The sequence below is a fragment of the Macrosteles quadrilineatus genome, unplaced genomic scaffold (assembly GCF_028750875.1).
Source record: "Macrosteles quadrilineatus isolate MER2022 unplaced genomic scaffold, UCM_ALF_1.0 Scaffold_2__2_contigs__length_208266976, whole genome shotgun sequence".
Lineage (NCBI taxonomy): Eukaryota > Metazoa > Arthropoda > Insecta > Hemiptera > Cicadellidae > Macrosteles > Macrosteles quadrilineatus.
Window position 1 is genome coordinate 162,713,384 of NW_026542595.1, and position 18,194 is coordinate 162,731,577.

Consider the following 18,194-nt stretch of genomic DNA (forward strand, 5'->3'; position numbering starts at 1 on the left):
TAATTATCTCTAGGTCTACTCAAAACTACTAAGAGAGGTTATGTTTTCCTTTTTAACCTCTCATTGCCAATGAAATTGATGCAACCCCCGACTCATGTACCAATCACTAATTCAATGCGCACTAATCGTTAACAATTAAGTTGGTAAACAGCTGATTAGTTTAAGTTCAAAGCATTTCTATTTTACTTCTTCTCTCTCAATCCTTGAACCTCATTGGTCCCTCATCCGTGTTATTATGTAAAACCACGGTAAATAAAACTATGCTCGTATGTTAACAATGCTGTTATGAGAAACTTTTCAAATCTAAGAACTGAACTGAAAGGACTAATTTAAAAACGGTCGCAGGTAAAAGTATGTATAATCAGGTAAGTTGGTCAAAAAGTGAAAGAGTTGAAGCATTTTAAAACTAAATCAATCAAATCATAATCATGCCCTTCCTTCATATTATATCGATGCATCAAAAATTTAATCTCTGCCTATACATTTTGCATTATACATTTTCACCAACAAACGATGCATTATTCATATTTTAATATAGGACGTCAATTACTATAGTTCAGCTTATTATTTTTTTTTTATATTTCCAAAATACGATTAAACTTAAAAAAAAAACATAATCTCGAATTTCTTTACATTATAGTTTCACATTGCATATTCCCAAGTCCCTACAATGTGTTTTTAGCACGTTTTCAGCGAGAGCTCCCGCAAAAATAGTCCAGTCAAGTTAAACACCCGTGCGTGCAAAAGGTCATGTAGTTCTAGTTTTTTAGTATGTTGTTAGGACCTATACCACGAATAAGAAACCAAGTTTGCAGCTTCGAAAGACCTGTGCTACCAGCGTAGTAGCCAAAAAACCGTAAAAATCAGACACTTTTTTCACTTTTTGCTAAATATCTTCTAAAGTATGCCTCTAACAGAAAATAATGCCTTAACCTGTCAAAACAGTATAAAATTTGCTAAAGTTTGAGACTATAACGACTCCAATACGTCCATTATCAATGAATATACAACACTTTAAAAACGATAGAAATTTTCAAAAAAATGAAAAAGTTTAGTCATGGTCTATTATTTTGTGTCATATTGTTAAAAGTACTCATCCAAAAAAAATCTATATGGAATTAAATGAAAGATAATTTAATTAGCTTTCATTTGAACCCCAGCAAGCACTTATAGACCCAATGGTTCATTCAAAAACAGCAGATAACATAGAACGTGAAAAACGGATGTTAGAACCAGTGTAAAAATTATTTATCAATATCACAGTTTATTCTCCTGTTGCCTGTAACCCAATCAGCTGTTAGTTGGTGACATTAACATAAACCAGCTGATCAGCTGTTACTATTTATTATTTCAATTGTTTAAAGTTTATTTACTTTTAGTGATCATGCTAGATGCGGAGCTTGGTTTAAAAAAATGATTTTATGTGATATGTCTATTCCTACGGGTGTTTGTTTTGTGTGCCTTAGGGCTTTAGATAAAGACCCTGTCATAATTGTTAAACAACGTGGTATTCGAGCACTTATAGACGCGAGTGCAAAACGTGGCCTCACGGACAATGTAACTTTTCTTCGTCCGCTTCATGAAGTCACCATTCATGATGCATGTAGAAAAAGATATACTATTGTGATGTGAGCAATGTGGAAGCTGCAGTACGTAGAGGAGGGGATTCTATTCCACAAACAACAGTATCTTCTAGAGCATCAAGTTGTATCCGTTCGACCTTACACAGTATTTTTTTATTGTGCGGTGAAGACATCACTATTCACTGAAGACTTTATCAAGCCACAACAGAAACTGCCACTTTCACGAAGAAATCTGGTCCATAGAGTTGAGCAATTGGGTGCAAGGATTCAGAAGAGTAGCAAAGATGAAGCTGGCTGCTGCCACTACTCCACAACCTCCCACAATCACCAGCACACCCAAGTATCACCACAGTCAGTACTTTTTACCCATGTGTTCACAGGGTGCGACACAACCTCAGCACCGTTTGGCCATGGCAAAACCAAATTCAATCATTTGCTGGGTAAAAGTACAGAACTTGCTGATCTGGCTAAGGTCTTCCTACACCAAGACTCCACCAAGGAAGCTGTAAAATTGGCAGGCATTAAAATGCTTTGTGGCTCTTTATGGGGGTGACATTCAAACTGAGACCTTGGATCACCTTCGCTACAAGATGTTTGTCTCTTCTAACAACATCAACCTAGCCCGTCTACCACTGTCAGAGGATGCTGCAGGCCACCACGCTCTCAGGTGCTACCACCAAGTTCAAAAATGGTTGGGTGCTGACAAAAATCCTACTGATTGGGGATGGAAGCTCGAATATCAAGGACTTACCCCCGTTACGTCTACCATGGATCCTGCTCCCGAAATACTCCTGCGCAAAATATCATGCAAGTGCAAAAAGGTTTGCAGCGGAAGATGCAGCTGCCGTAAAGCAGGGCTGAAATGTTCCGTCCTTTGCCAAGCTTGTGGTGGAAAATCCTGCTCAAATACTCCGAGACTGGAACTCGATGCTTCAGATGATGAGGATAAGGATCTTAGAATTGAGTGTGCATCGGTTGACCCGGCCAACATCGGCAACGAAGCATTTGAACATTTTCCCGAACCAAGGCCGGCGAAAGTCAGAAAATTTTAAATACTTTCTAATATACTTGGGTTTTTGTCAGTCTCATGTAATATAATTATTCTTTTTATTTAATAAATTGTCACTACCTCCAGATCCGTTAAATAGTTTACTTTTATTTCTGCAAAATCCCCTTCTTACATTCTATGTTATCTGCCGTTTTTGAAAGAACCATTGGGTCTAGATGTGTCCACTGGGGCCAGCTGATCAGCTGGTTTATATTAATGTCACCAACTAACAGCTGATTGGGTTACATGCAACAGGAGAAAAAACTGTGATATTGATAAATAATTTTTACACTGGTTCTAACATCCGTTTTTCACGTTCTATGTTATCTGCTGTTTTTGAATGAACAATTGGGTCTATAAGTGCTTGCTGGGGTTCAAATGAAAGCTAATTAAATTATATTTCATTTAATTCCATATAGATTTTTTTTTGGATGAGTACTTTTAACAATATGACACAAAATAATAGACCATGACTAAACTTTTTCATTTTTTTGAAAATTTCTATCGTTTTTAAAGTGTTGTATATCCATTGATAATGGACGTATTGGAGTCGTTATAGTCTCAAACTTTAGCAAATTTTATACTGTTTTGACAGGTTAAGGCATTATTTTCTGTTAGAGGCATACTTTAGAAGATATTTAGCAAAAAGTGAAAAAGTGTCTGAATTTTACGTATTTTTGGCTACTGCGCCGGTAGCACAGGTCGGTAGCACAGGTCTTTCGAAGCTGCAAACTTGGTTTCTTATTTGTAGTATAGGTCCTAACAACATACTAAAAAATTAGAACTACATGACCTTTTGCAAGCAAGACCCTTTTTTATGTTTAATTTGACTGGACTAAAAGAACTAAGTGCAATGATTAGCAACAAGAAACAAAAGAGATAAGCTGACAGGTCACAGGTCACATGCGTTTGAGCCACTGAGTGAAGCCAACGATTATAGTTCTGATCATGCTTTTACATTATTAAATACAGAGTGTATATTACACGTGGTCATGGTCAGTAACTTATCACTGTGAAACGACAGCAATTATACATTTTATGGCATATTATCTTAAAGGCCTAACAGCCAGCAGCGATAGATATGTATCCCCAGAAGTAACAAATCCATATTGGCTACTTATCATATTCTCTAGTTTGTTTCCATATGTTAAAATCATATGATGATGGCTTCTTGTCAACTTCAGGACAGTTCAGTATTCGTTCAGTACAATAATAAAAAAATGAAAACATATTACTGTTATTGATTTTTTTATTTCGTTATTATTGTTTTTTTGCATAAACTCTATTGGTTTATTTAAAGGTGTGTTACTTTAAAGGAATTTAAAATAAATACTTGTAAACCATTTGGTATTGGGGTAAAAATGGATACAATTCCTGAAGAAACCCAAATGGTTGAAGGAACAAATATGATTCCTGAAGAACCCCAAATGGTTGAAGGAACAAATATGATTCCTAAAGAACCTCAGGGTGATGAAGACCCAGATAATACAAATAACTCAAGAGGGTTCAAGATAAAAATCATCTGCTTGGAAAACATGGTAAGCATACTTTTAGAAACTTGATCTTTATCACATTTTGTCTAAGACTAACTGTAATTTCTGATTGGAAGGGAAAGTTCCCAAGCAGTAGGCCTAAATACTAATTTCGCCCTGAGCATAGCTTAAATATATTTAAATAGAGTCCTACGCAATGGGAATTGGGAAAGAAGTGATTTTTTTTCACACATAAAATTAAGTGACTTAGCAAATTTCCCTATAGGGAAGAAGCTATTACCGTAGGCGACACAGACAGATCTAGACTCTGCTGGACGAATTTACTTTTTTAATTTGATGTCTCGAGAGGCCAAAAGCACTACCTTTAAATATTTATATATGTAGATATATTTTTATATAGGAAGATATTTTCACTAATTAGAGCTGCTATTATACTAAGGTCCCGTAAAACGGGGTGACTTGAGCCCAGTGGGGTGACTTGAGCCCAAAACGCAAGAAAAAGTTTTGAATTTTCGTTTCAGAAAACCTAAATGACTTATCAAAAGGTTTTATATATCAATTTGAAGGTTACCTAATTAGCTTTCACCACAAACGATTCCAATTATTTTAACTGTCCATTTTAATAATTATAAAAAATAATAATGTTAACACGTCTGAATCTGAATTTCATTACGTTGAAAAAAGGTTATCGGCACAATGGGTATTTGCACTTAAATGAATATAAAACTATTTTTCCCCATTTCATTATTTCCTTGACAACACAAACATGTTGAAGCATGTTTGATTATGTAATGGTTTAAGTCAGTATGACCTGGGTTTACCTTATCATGACCAAGTTTGGCAGATTTTGGGGTGACTTGAGCCCACCTGTGTTTAAGTGGTACCGTAACGTTTGTTTAGTAATGAAATAAGACACTTTCATTATTTTATGTGGTCTAATAATTGGAAATGGCCAGAAAAGGTAGATGAGTGCTGGTACAGCAAAGCAGAAGTTAAAGGAAAAATAGCAGCCCCCACACCCATTACCGACAGAGGATCTTTTGCCGTTCCAGAAGTGGAAAAGTGGCGGTTAATGGACAAAGACATAAAGTAGAACAAGTGATTTTACTAGTGTAAATAAATAGTGTGTAGATAAAAAACAATTTGTTATTTTTACATTTAGTTAGTCTATTAATGACTGTCAAAATGTCTATTGTGAAGTTTTCTATATCGGAGTGACGAATCGGTTCGGATTAACTAGAATGAGATATTGGCAACATTTCATTTACAGAAAAAATTACTTTTTTATATTTTCAAAAATTGCTGGTGGACTTTTTCTGATTAATCATATTCAGATCTTCAATATTTGGTAAGTAAAATTTGTTTAAATGTTTCTGTAAGTTTTTTATAAATTTATTACAGTTTCGACAAAAACTTTGTGTTTTGTTGTACACTTACCGTCATTAAACCTTTAAAAAACAGGAATTTTTAATCTAAAAAAATACCAAAATAGTCAGCTATATATGTGGGTTCAAGTCACCTCATGGGTCAGTGCAGTGGGTCTAGTGCATTAGAATAGCATTGAAATATAATAGCTGGGTTCAAGTCACCCCGACCAACGAGGTGACTTGAGCCCACCCATATTTAATTTTTTTTTAAATAGTTACACTAACTTTAAAAAAATCTTATTCCACACATTTGTAGAATAGACCAAGACTAAGTTTACTGTAAAAGATTTATAAAAAAATACTTAATGGGTTTACTTTAATGAACAAGCAAAGTTCAAAAGTGGGCTCAAGTCACCCCGTTTTACGGTCCTAAAATTGAAAATAACTATGTGGACCCTAAAATTAAACATCTGTTTACTGAAGTGCGTATGGATCCACTTTTCTTACCCAAAATCACCCTTTCTTTTTTTCTATTTTCTAATAGGTTCACATGACTGTCTCAACTTGTCGACAAAAAACTGAACTTATAACTGCACAACTCTCTACGATACACTTGTTGCCATTGATGGCTTTCTGAGGTAAACTAAATCCAAAACAGATTATGAAGCAAGGGTCGTGTGAACAGTCCACACCTAACATCAGGTGGTAATCCCATCCTCGCTTCCTCACTGCAGGCACAGCTCATAAAAGCGTGTTGACAAGCGTGCTACACATTTGTATTCACTTCCTGTGGGAGTGCTTAAAACTATAAACAACAAATGTCTCTCACAGGCTCACAGGCAAGACAAACCATTTACTGAAAGCCATATAGCCTAGTGCATTTCGTTAAATACATTTTATTCTATAAAACCTCATACTGATGTTAACGTCAAAGATAATTTTCAAAGTTAGTTACGGGATCATCAGGATTAATCAGAGCTAATCCAGCAAGAGTAAAATTACTTATCCTTTTTTAAGGAGCCTCCGAAGAAAGTAATCATAAAAGTCAAGCACAATGAGGAACCAGTTGGAGAATCTAAAGAAATTTTGGTTCCAGATAAAGAAGTGAAAATTGACTGGGAAGCCTTTTTTGAAATACCAGGAGAAATGGAAAATTTACTGGATGAATTAATTAGTGATCCAATAGTTTGTAAGTATATATGTAGGTCTAGTATTGAGATTAAGTAGAGTTTGCAAACTCTGCTTATCAAAGTGATTAAAAAATTAAATAATAAAATAGGTAAATTGGTTTTTTTTACCTTACAGGAACTTATTACAACAATAATTTCAATTTTTAATAAACTAATGCTAGTGCACATCGCTGAAAGAATATATTATCCTTTTCATTTTAGGATCCATTTGCATTAAAATGATAAGATTTGAATTAGACATAATGGGTTAGTTGTCTGATATACAAATTTTTATCAATAGGCTACTGTAGCTGTAAATCCTCAAAGTATGTTTAAATATTTAAATTATTCCATAAACTTTCTCTCAAATTACATTTCAGCTCAGGGGTAGTATAATATAATCTCAAACTTGATTCTCTTGCCTTTGGCTCCAGTAAAAAAATCATCTTTTTAATTTATTATATTTAAAAATATCTTCTTCAAAATTTAAGGTTTTGTCCACTTATTTTACCTCTCTGGTTTATAAAATAAATAGCAACAGTGGTCGAATTGTGCCAGAAGGAAGGGTGATTTGGTATCTCTCTTTCCGTCGGGAAGATAAAAATATCTGCATAAATAGGTACTATATCATTAAATAGGTTACAGTTCCAGCACCTCATTTAACCATCGTAGTTGTACCAGAGATGTTGGCTGAATTTGGTTCAAGTGGGACGGCTTGGCATATCTTTAGCAGTCAGGCACAGCATGCCAACACCAATACTTCTAATTTGTATTAAATCAAATAAAATGTAAAATAATGTAGTTCTAGTCTAATTAATTAACAACCAAGTATTTCAGTTACAGTTTTGTGTGAAAGGGTTTGTTCCCCGGAAGAAGACTCATCTGAATTTAAAAAAAGGAAAGGGGAAAAAGGAAAAGGCTCTAAAAGCCCAAGTGAGAAGGAGAAATCTGTTAAAGATCCTAGTGTTACAAATAGTAGCAAAAAGACAAGCAAATCAGTCAAATCCAAAAAGGTCCTACCAAATACTGAAGAACTCGCTGTTCTAGGAATTTGTAATTTAGATATCTTACCACTTTTGATAGGTAAACCGTTTTCTCTTTTATAAAACAACAATAAATAGTTTTCCATTGATACACAAATACTCACTCTATTTATTTTATTCCTTTGAGCTATTTGATAAAACTCTGCATTCCACACTATGCCTTGAAACAAATTTTAAAATGAACAAGAATAATTGAATAAGATGCTGTTAATATTTTTTTAAACCCTCTCCAAATAGGGTTTTCATTATTAAAAAACTATGCACTGTCAAATGCAGCAAAACTTGTAAAAGTATAGAAAATTAATTGTTGAATATCATACCAGCATTATTTTGGTAAGGGTTCAACAATATTTTTTGTGGTAAAAGTTAATGGAAGCTTTTTCAGGACAAAGAGATGAAGTTGAAGAAGATCTTTTGCTAAATCCAACAACAGAGCAAAAAGGAAGCAATATTATAGCTTGGGATAATCTGCCAAAAATGAAAGTGTCAGTTTCGGTAAAAGGAAATATTGGTGATATCTCAGAACAAGTTTCAAATATATTTTTGTTCACTTTGGAGTCCTTACACAATATCAATCTTGATAATACTAAAGAAGTTGAAGTCGCTACTATGTTGCCCAATAATCAGGTTTGTGTGTAGATTTTAAATCATATTGGTAACATACACAGGAGTAACTGTAACATTATTCTTAAACCTATTTGTCTTTCAAGTTGATAATTAGTACAGGTAAAATTATACTAAAAAAACAGTAGAAAACATAAAAATTAGTCCATTCATGAAACTTGCAGGAAACGTAGTAATTACCATTAGGTATTGGAATATGAAGAGTCCCTAGTGACTGTGGGGGTGGAAGTACCATTTTATGGGGTTTTAAGTTTATGGGGGTAGTGATTTTGAGAGAATTTTTATTTATGGGATCCAAGCAAGTGGGGTGTCGTTTTCTATGTTTCTTATGATGCAGAATCGAAAAAGAACATAATAAAAACAATACAACCTATAGTTTATTAGAAAAAAACTAATTTATTAATGAAAAACTAAAAATGACAAATTAATTAAGGTAAAATAATCTAGTTAATTAATATCAATCACCTATTACAAAATTGATCATGAGTCTGTGTCACATGTTTAAGTTGAGAGGAAAATTAACCAAGAAACTGGTAGTTACGCCTCTTTAACCACCACGTGTCATATTGTTCATCAGCTACTAATGCAAACCTTCCATGGAATCGTCAGGGTCTCTAACTCGTTCTTCTCCATCATCGTCTTGACACTGACAGCTTAGTAGTGGGGATTGGTAGCAGAAAAATATTTCAGTTCTGGCGGTGATCCTGCAACTAAGGGTGAAGATAATATATAAGACCAAGAATGTAAAACCGCCCAGACCCCAATTTTTAAGGACCTTGATAGCCCGTAATGTCGTAATCAATATGGCACTCGTAAGAGGATGCTGGGTCGCTATGAATTGGTTATTGGCGTCGTCCTGTAATCCAGCTACTAGGAGGTCACGGATTGTGGATATTTATAGGTATGCACTGTGGATGGGATACTCCCTGGTGTGGATTAACGTCCACACTAGTGAGTATTACGACTATCCGCAGTACTATCCTGATAATTAGACCAATTTGTATATACCAAGGAAAAAATGTGGTTCAGATTCCACTATAAACTGTAGGTCCCTTAGTTGCCATTAGCTGTTTGGGCTATTAATTAACAGCTGTCTCTAAAGAATGTCGGCCTTAGTCACTAACAAGACTACAAGATCGCGCCACTCATCCTACACTCATCTCCATTCATACTTGGCTTAAAATACCTACATTGTATGGTCGCCATTTCATAAGAAAGTATTGAAAGAAAGTATTATACCAAAATGCCTGAACCGATTTTAATTAAATTTGGCATACAAGTGCTTGAATACGATATCTAATCCCAGTTTGTCAATGGCCGAGGTTGATTTGGTTGTTTCAAAATGGCGGCCGTTAATAATTAAAATTATTAAAACATGTTTAATGTTTTGTTTTTTCAACTCTCTCCAAAAATCTGCAGCGATCTTTCATTTTCCTTGCAATCACAGGTTGTGATGCCATCTCTGCATTTCATGGATTAGGCAAAATACCCCCACCGCAGCAAACCTGCAGATTAAGTGAGTTTCCATTTGCCTGATTTGATTTTCAATTAAATCTATTTCAATAACATTAAGTTTAGTGTTAACTAGGTTTGCTGCTAGGGGGAGGGTAATAAAGTGTGTTTTTTTAATTAAAATATGAATAGGTTAAATAAATTGGCCAAGTTTTATCAAAATATAACCATAAACTAGCAAAATAACTAATCATAGTACTCAAAATAGTTTAGAGAGAAATTCGAAAATTTTATGTTTAGAGGGGCAAACATAAGGAAACCCAATTTTTACCCCATAAATCCCCCAGAACACCCCGTTCTCATGGTCCGAGCATGCTGGTTCGCGAACTTGTTCGAGTAAACGTAAGTTTACACGTTTTTACCAAATTTCGTCAACATTGGGTAATTTTTGCTTGAGTTATCGTGCTAACGTTCTTTAAAAAGTACACGTCTACAGTCATTAACACTGTTAAAGTTTAATGTTATGTCATATAAAAATTACAACAAATCTTTGGATTGATTCTAACGGTTTCGCAATCCAGCATGATCAGACCATGGGAACGGGGTTTTTGGGGGGATTTATGGGGTCAATATTGGGGTTTGTCATGTTTAACCCACTATAACATTTTCCAATTTCTTTCTTAACCATTTTGGATACCATGATGATTTTGAATACCTTAAAAAACAAATAATGTTGTTTATTGAAGTGTTTTTGTACGGTTACCTACCTAGAAAATTCAAAAATTTATCATTCGCATTTTATTCTTTTGGAGAATAAGTAAACTGTTGTAGTTTGCTCGTTTATGGATATATTTTGAAAAAACTTGACAAATTTATTTATTTTGACCTAAGCTATTAATATTTTAATTTGAAAAAACACACTTTATTATCCTTTCCGTAGCAGCAAACCTAGGTACTAATTAAACTTAATGTTATTGAAATAGATTTAATTGAAAATCAAATCAGGCAAATGGAAACTCACTTAATCTGCAGGTTTGCTGCGGTGGGGGTATTTTGCCTATTCGATGAAATGCAGAGATGGCATCACAACCTGTGATTGCAAGGAAAATGAAAGATCGCTGCAGATTTCTGGAGAGAGTTGAAAAAACAAAACATTAAACAATTTTTAATTATTTTAATTATTAACGGCCGCCATTTTGAAATGACCTAATCAAACTCAACCATTGACAAACTGGGATTAGATATAGTATTCAAGCACTTGTATGTCAAATTTCATTAAAATCGGTTAAGGCCTTTTGGTATAATAACCAATTCATAGCGACCCAGCATCCTCTTACGAGTGCCATATTGATGACGTCATTACGGGCTATCAAGGTCCTTAAAAATTGGGGTCTGGGCGGTTTTACATTCTTGGTCTTATATGTTATCTTCACCCTAAGTTGCAGGATCACCTCCAGAACTGAAATATTTTTCTGCTACCAATCCCCACTACTAAGCTGTCAGTGTCAAGACGATGATGGAGAAGACCGAGTTAGAGACCCTGACGATTCCATGGAAGGTTTGCATTAGTAGCTGATGAACAATATGACACGTGGTGGTTAAAGAGGCGTAACTACCAGTTTCTTGGTTAATTTTCCTCACAACTTAAACATGTGACACAGACTCATGATCAATTTTGTAATAGGTGATTGATATTAATGAACTGGGTTAGTTTACCTTAATTAATTTGTCATATTTAGTTTTTCATTAATAAATTAGTCTTTTCTAATAAACTATAGGTTGTATTGCTTTTATTATGTTCTTTTTTGATTCTGCATCCTAAGAAACATAGAAAACGACACCCCACTTGCTTGGATCCCATAAATAAAAATTCTCTCAAAATCACTACCCCCATAAACTTAAAACCCCATAAAATGGTACTTCCACCCCCACAATCACTAGGGACTCTTCAGATTCCAATACCTGATGGTAATTACTACGTTTCCTGCAAGTTTCATGAATGGACTAATTTTTATGTTTTCTTAGGCGAGTTTTACCTGTACTAAATGTTCATTGAATATGATATTTCTTCAGTCTTCAATAGTCACTGATATAATTCAATCACATCATTACTATGCAATAAGTAACAGATCATTGCTAGTAACCATGTGATAGAAATTTTATATGTTTTCATAGCTTCCACTCTTGAGGTAGTAACTACAACAGTTAGTGATCGAATCAGCATTGATTCAACATAATGGCTGATGTGTTTTACTCAAATCATTTACTAAAACTACCGTTGCCTTAGTAGACTAGAATGGAATATATGTTATATAGCAAATAAGTCACAAACATTAGCCTAGTAATTTTACGGATTGGTCATTAATATGGTTAATTATTAGATACACATAAGTTTTCTCAAAGTAATGGACTATAAGTACTGTTCTTGTCAATAAAACATTAATTTTTATGCAGGTTATCAAGTTTAAAAGTGGAAGTCCCATCTTGGATGATTCTGTGTGGATCTCCAAAAGAAAAAAGTGGCATGGGCTGACTAATCTACCAGGTCAAGGGGCATTGTCTTCATACAAGTATGTGTTTTAAATTGTTTAGCTCAATTTTATCAAATAGAGGGGCAAGTTCAAAGATTCTCCCACCAACAAAACGGTCCAACATTTGACATAATTCCTAACTACAATACATACAAGTGAAATTACAATACACTACCTGACCACTATGAGGCATTTGGTATGCTGAAAACTATTAGGAAAAGTCTTTGTGCCATCAAAAACAAGCTGCATCCAATATCGGTTGTCACAACAATCAACACATTGAATTCTTAATACTTTGGGTATACATTAAACAATATATTTAACATACAGGGTGTGTTAATTAAATTTTAAGACTGATTATTTTCCATAGCAGAGCGCTTCCAATCAATCATGTGGACCTGGCTGGGAGAAGGAGGATTTCAGGTAAGCAACTGAACCTTCTCTTGTTGCCGGCGAGACGCTAGAGTGAAAGCATCACAGCAATCATATTTAGGGTGTGTATTTTATCTTGTCGAAGCACAGTGAGAGTAAAAATTCAGCTTTTGAAGCAGCGCTATTCCAACAGATTCTGTATCAACAACTGTGGGGAAGCTCTTATGTTGCTTCAATAAGCCTAAAATATGACACAATGTCACGAGCCATGGTTTTCATGTGACACAAGCGGTCTAAGGATGGCCTCAAAGACGATGATCATGCTGTAAGGACAACATCTGGAACCAAGAAAATCTGGCCAAAGTGCAGAAGTTTTGAACAGCGAGTGACGCTTGAGCATTAGACTCAACGCAGATAGAATGAATTTGAACTATGGACTGTACATCAGGAACCAAGAAAATCTAGCCAAAGTGCAGAAGTTTTAAACAGTGACTGACGCTTGAGCATTAGACTTATGGGATGGAACAAATTTTAACTATGGTACTTTAGTGTTTCAAATGGTTTCTGGAGATTTTATGTTGAGGAAGGTCTGTGCCAAAATTGTCCCGAATGTGTTCACGTACGATCAGAAGCAGTGGCAAGCAGCAGTTGCGCAGTTACCCAGATTTTGGCCCTAAACAATGTAAGTGGCAACGCTTCCGCAGCCACCTTCAGATACACAGCCCGAATCTCGCCCCCAGCAAAGCGGTTTGGCACCGCTGCAGCAGTTCAAACAGCTTCGATGAAGATTCTGAACATTATCTATACCTATAAAAGGCAAAGCCCTCACTGACTCACTCACTCACTTACTCATCACTAATTCTCCCACTTCCCATTTACCAAGGAGGCTGAAATTCGGTACACCCATTCCTTTGGGCATTAAATAGGAAAACTAAGTAATTTATTTTGATCGGGCTTTCGGGCTCCGCCCCAGTGGCTCTGGAGTTTCCCATGTTAACCTTATGAGTACTTATACAGTATTTAAATGGAATTAAAGAATCCTAAAAGCTGGTTCAACTAAACAAGTTGATTCTGTGATGTTCAATAGCATTAAAGAGTTAATAGGTTTACCAACAGCAGCACTATTATTTTTTTACATTTATGACAACAGCGTAGCGAACGAACTTCAACCTGGAGGCGAGTTAGCGTAGCAAACGAACTTCAATCAGGACGTGATTGAGCCATGCGAACGAGCTCATCTTGAAAATTAACGAGCATTGACATAAAACCACATTAGGACAGGACAACGACTTGACCAATTGAGCAGATTTTTTTCATGAATAGAGCCAACATAACCACAGGCTTTTTATTAATACTTATGAAGTTAAACGGGGCAAAGCCCGCGGGTACAGCTAGTTCCAAATTAATGAGTTCCAGGAAGCAGTGTAAAACTCGCTGGTAGTGTTTTATCAACAAAGTAGGAAATTATTTTGAAGATTTTTAGTTCACTATACATAAATTTTCAATACGTTTCTTTTTTAGACCAGTCTTGAAACTTGATTAACACATGTTCTATATGGTACTACTTAACAGATTTCTCATCCTTAAACATGAGATTAAAGTAATTTTGAGGTAAACTTCTGACTTGCAAATGTGTTTCAATGTTTACTCTTTATTTTGTGTTATTTTGCCAATTCTGCAACTATAACAAAATAATAATAAGTAAAAAAAATAGAATACATAAACCGCTGAAATATGTATATACATGTGAAACACCACTTTCTGTCAGCAGGCATTCTAACTAAGCCTTCATTTTTACACACTATTTTCATTAAATTTGTATGTGGTTTTATATTTTGTTTCAGAGTTAGTGAGGATATTTATGATTTATCCATTACAACGGATTACACCATTAACTATAGCTCTTTAATAACAAAGCCAAGATTCCAGTGGAATCAAATTCACAGAAGCTTTATTACTACTGACTTGGAAAAAATTTGTATGGACAAAATTGTAAAGTAAGCATATTTTAAAATCATACTTACACCACAAGTACTCATGACACAATGTAATTTATGAACTGAGAAATACCCTATCTTCATCATATAGTTTTTATTTACAAGCTGGGATATTATTTAAGTATTTTTGCCTTCTGTTGTATAAATTAACGGTTAAACACAATCTAAATTTACATGAAAAATTCACAAATTCACAAAAACTAAAATGTAGAGCTGTTAACATGAAAACCGCTTAGCAGTTTCCAATAGAATTGTGCCGATTATGATCCTAGATTTCCCCTTTGAAACCCGAGAGTATGGAGAGTGTTGGTGATTCTCAATATTTCATATGGATTCAATACTGATCCTCAAAATATAAGTCGTATTAGTTTTATTACAAATATTTTTTCACAGCACTATAACATTATGCCTAACATTATATAACATGTGACATGCGATAGCAGCGATATTGTGAATTTCATATTGCGGAAACTTCCTACGAAATGTCTTTAGTAATGGGAATATTATCACATTTGTAATGTAATATATTTTTGTCTACTACAATAAAAATGAATTATTATTATTAATTTTATCATCACAAGATTCCCGTTCCAAAAGTATCCCAAAATTATTCAACTCCCAAACCATTGGTACATTTTTATGTTATTTGTATTTAGCATCATATACTTTTTAGATATTTGTATATTTAATTAGTTAGGATGTATGTCAATTTGTTGGGTGTAGTAGTCTCTGATTTTGAAAAACTTAACTATGAGTGTTTGTTTCTTATAAAAAGGTAATTTATTTATTTTATCAGCTTAAATATTTAATGTTGTAGGTATGGCTACTGGCCAGTAGAACTAATCATCCCAAGCTCAAAAATTGAACAGCTGACTGGTGAAAAAAGTAATACTGAAAAACTACTGGTCGAACAAAATGATCACTACGTTGCACTTTTGGATCTGTCAAAACTTATTTACCCAGGAGGTAATGTATTATCAGTTAATGTTTTGTTATAAAACCATAAGTCAACTCTATAGTATTTCTCATGAAATAATATATTTCAGTGAAAACCAATATATTTCAGTGATCAATTAATTTCAATTGTTTTGTTTGTTAATGTAGAAAAGTCAGTAAAAGTCGCCACTCAGCTTTTCACTTACACTGAAGAAACAATGAAGAAAATATTTGGATCCTCTCATAGTTTATTTGACCAATTAAAAAATACTTCCAATGTTCAGGCTGTGAAACCAAAAAATACATCATCAAAAAAAGACGGAAAAACAGGAAGTGCAAAATCTAAGAAGGGTAGCGTGAAATCAAAGGAAGGGAAAAAGAAAATAGATGAAATAGAAGAGGCGGCTGAAATTGTAAGTAACCATGTTTTGTATTGTATGACACAATATATACTTATTTGGTTATTTACAATACAGACCTACTGTGTAAACATTTAGTAGTATTAATTTAGAAGAGAAGGTATTTCATACAGGATAGGTGTGTGTATGGGGGAGGGTTAATCAGTCACACTTAAATCCAATAGCAGTAGAAATAATTTTCCTTTGGAAGTATTAAAACCATTCAAACTTAAAGTAATAGTGGTTATCTTCCAAGATCGCAGAGCAATCGTTTACATCTCCTATGTACAGTGTAATAGTGAAGATCTTTTGCTGTCTCGGGGATTTATTATACGTCTCCTGCCCATAAAACGTAAATTGTTAACATCTAACATCCCCTCTCGCGCAAACGCTGGGACAATATTATCGCGGCAAAATTTTGAACACAAAACTAAATAAAAAGCATCAATATCCGCCTTGGTCACAACAAATTCGTCGCTGAGTCCTCTACGGTCATGGTGAAGGTAAAATCGTTGGCTTCTTCCTCGATCCTAAAGGAATCAAGAACGGATTCTACATCAACAGGTGAAATCATGAACATCTTGCGCCATTGCGAGTACATTACCCTCTATTATGATCATAGCGAAATCCTGAACAACTTCCGCATTTGCATTTGGGGGCTTATGATCGTGTGGGGCCTGGGGCGAACCGCCACCCCCCTCGGTACGCCACTGCCTGTTGCTTGCAATTGACTAAGTATGTAATACATTTTGTTTACTGCCCCGTTTTAATATTTAAGTTAAAGAAGAAGAAGAAACATAGTAGACAACAAACATTCCTCTCATTTGTTATTTTGTTGAAGAATCGATAGTAAATTTATATAACTTGTCATCAGCTGATTTCAAAACAACATGAACACTTCTAAAGTCAATTAAATTCTATACTCAGGGTAGATTTTGTGGTAATTCACAAAAGACTGATAAGGAGTAAGACCTATAATTTAATACAAAATGTGTACACAATTTTGTATTAACTCATTTACTTGTTTATACCATATACACACTATCTAAAATTTAAGGGTTAAAATGTACGGTATAAATAATAATAACAGATCACAGAACAGAATAAACATATTAGATCTATTTTAAATATGTCTTATACAATCCTCATGTCATTTAATACTGCTTTGTACTATAATATAATGTGTACACTTCATATAATTTGTGTATTAAGTTTGAACAACAAATGTTTTCAGGAAGCCGTTTCTCCAAAAGAATCTGCGCCAGTTTTCAATGAGGAAGGAAACCCAATATTTATAGTGGCCGAAGTAGAGCTACTCAAACCTTTGGTAGAAAAACGGAAAGAGGAACAAATATTGGAGAGGTATGCAATCAATAAAATAATTTAAAAAGTACATGTATATTTTATAAAATACAGTATAATTTACGGTATTTATTTGCGGTATAATTTATTTTATAGTGTAGTTTTTTTTTTGTGCATTCAAAATACTAGCACAGTAAGAAATAAATTAATGCCTGCAGTTTAAGTTATATATTTTTCAGAAAGTCTCCAGTAATATGTAAGTTTCATTCGGTAATAAAGATGAAACAATGTTAAATGATTAACACTAAAAGAAATTAAAAGACTGTTGGCATGAGACATTTAAGGGTGCATTCCATGCATATGGACCAGGTACAGTGAACACAGAATAACATTTGCAACACCTTACATTCCTTGTTTCTATTGTTATTGTATATTCTGTGTTCGCTGACAGGTATAGCAAGATTATCCCCCATAAAAACATTTAAACACAGTTAAAAACATTCAAACACAGTTAAAATCATTTAAAAACAGTTACGTTTAAATGGGAATCTCATAAAGTACTATAGTTCTCTACAGAGAATACTTCAGTTTTATTTCCTCATTTAGTTTTTATCAATTTATGATAAATGAAAGGTTGGCAACAAATAAAAATTAAATGTATTTTACAGCAGATATATTTTTGGCTCATTTGAGGAAGATTGTTTGTATAGTATTTTAAACCTAGTTGCTTTAACATGAGAATGAAAAACCGGTATGTACTTGGCAGTATTATATGTACATTCAAAGATAGTATCATTGACTATTGGATAGGTACTGAAGTAGACATATATTTTTATTAAAAAAGAACGTAGTTGTGACCGTGTGAGCCAGTCACAGAAT

At 34.2% G+C, this 18,194-nt stretch overlaps 1 protein-coding gene across 1 annotated transcript in view; it reads left to right on the forward strand.

Moving 5' to 3' along the window:
- Positions 1-3,916: 3,916 nt before the first annotated feature.
- The window catches only part of LOC128985885 (cilia- and flagella-associated protein 70-like), a 41,913-nt gene continuing 27,635 nt past the window's right edge, over positions 3,917-18,194 (forward strand). Inside the window, exons 1-9 of the mRNA XM_054405849.1 lie at positions 3,917-4,169; positions 6,509-6,680; positions 7,498-7,743; positions 8,089-8,330; positions 12,234-12,349; positions 14,527-14,679; positions 15,497-15,645; positions 15,784-16,028; positions 17,248-17,375. Coding sequence (XP_054261824.1) covers positions 3,993-4,169; positions 6,509-6,680; positions 7,498-7,743; positions 8,089-8,330; positions 12,234-12,349; positions 14,527-14,679; positions 15,497-15,645; positions 15,784-16,028; positions 17,248-17,375 — 1,628 coding nt within the window. The 5' untranslated portion in view covers positions 3,917-3,992. The remainder of the gene's footprint in view (positions 4,170-6,508; positions 6,681-7,497; positions 7,744-8,088; positions 8,331-12,233; positions 12,350-14,526; positions 14,680-15,496; positions 15,646-15,783; positions 16,029-17,247; positions 17,376-18,194) is intronic.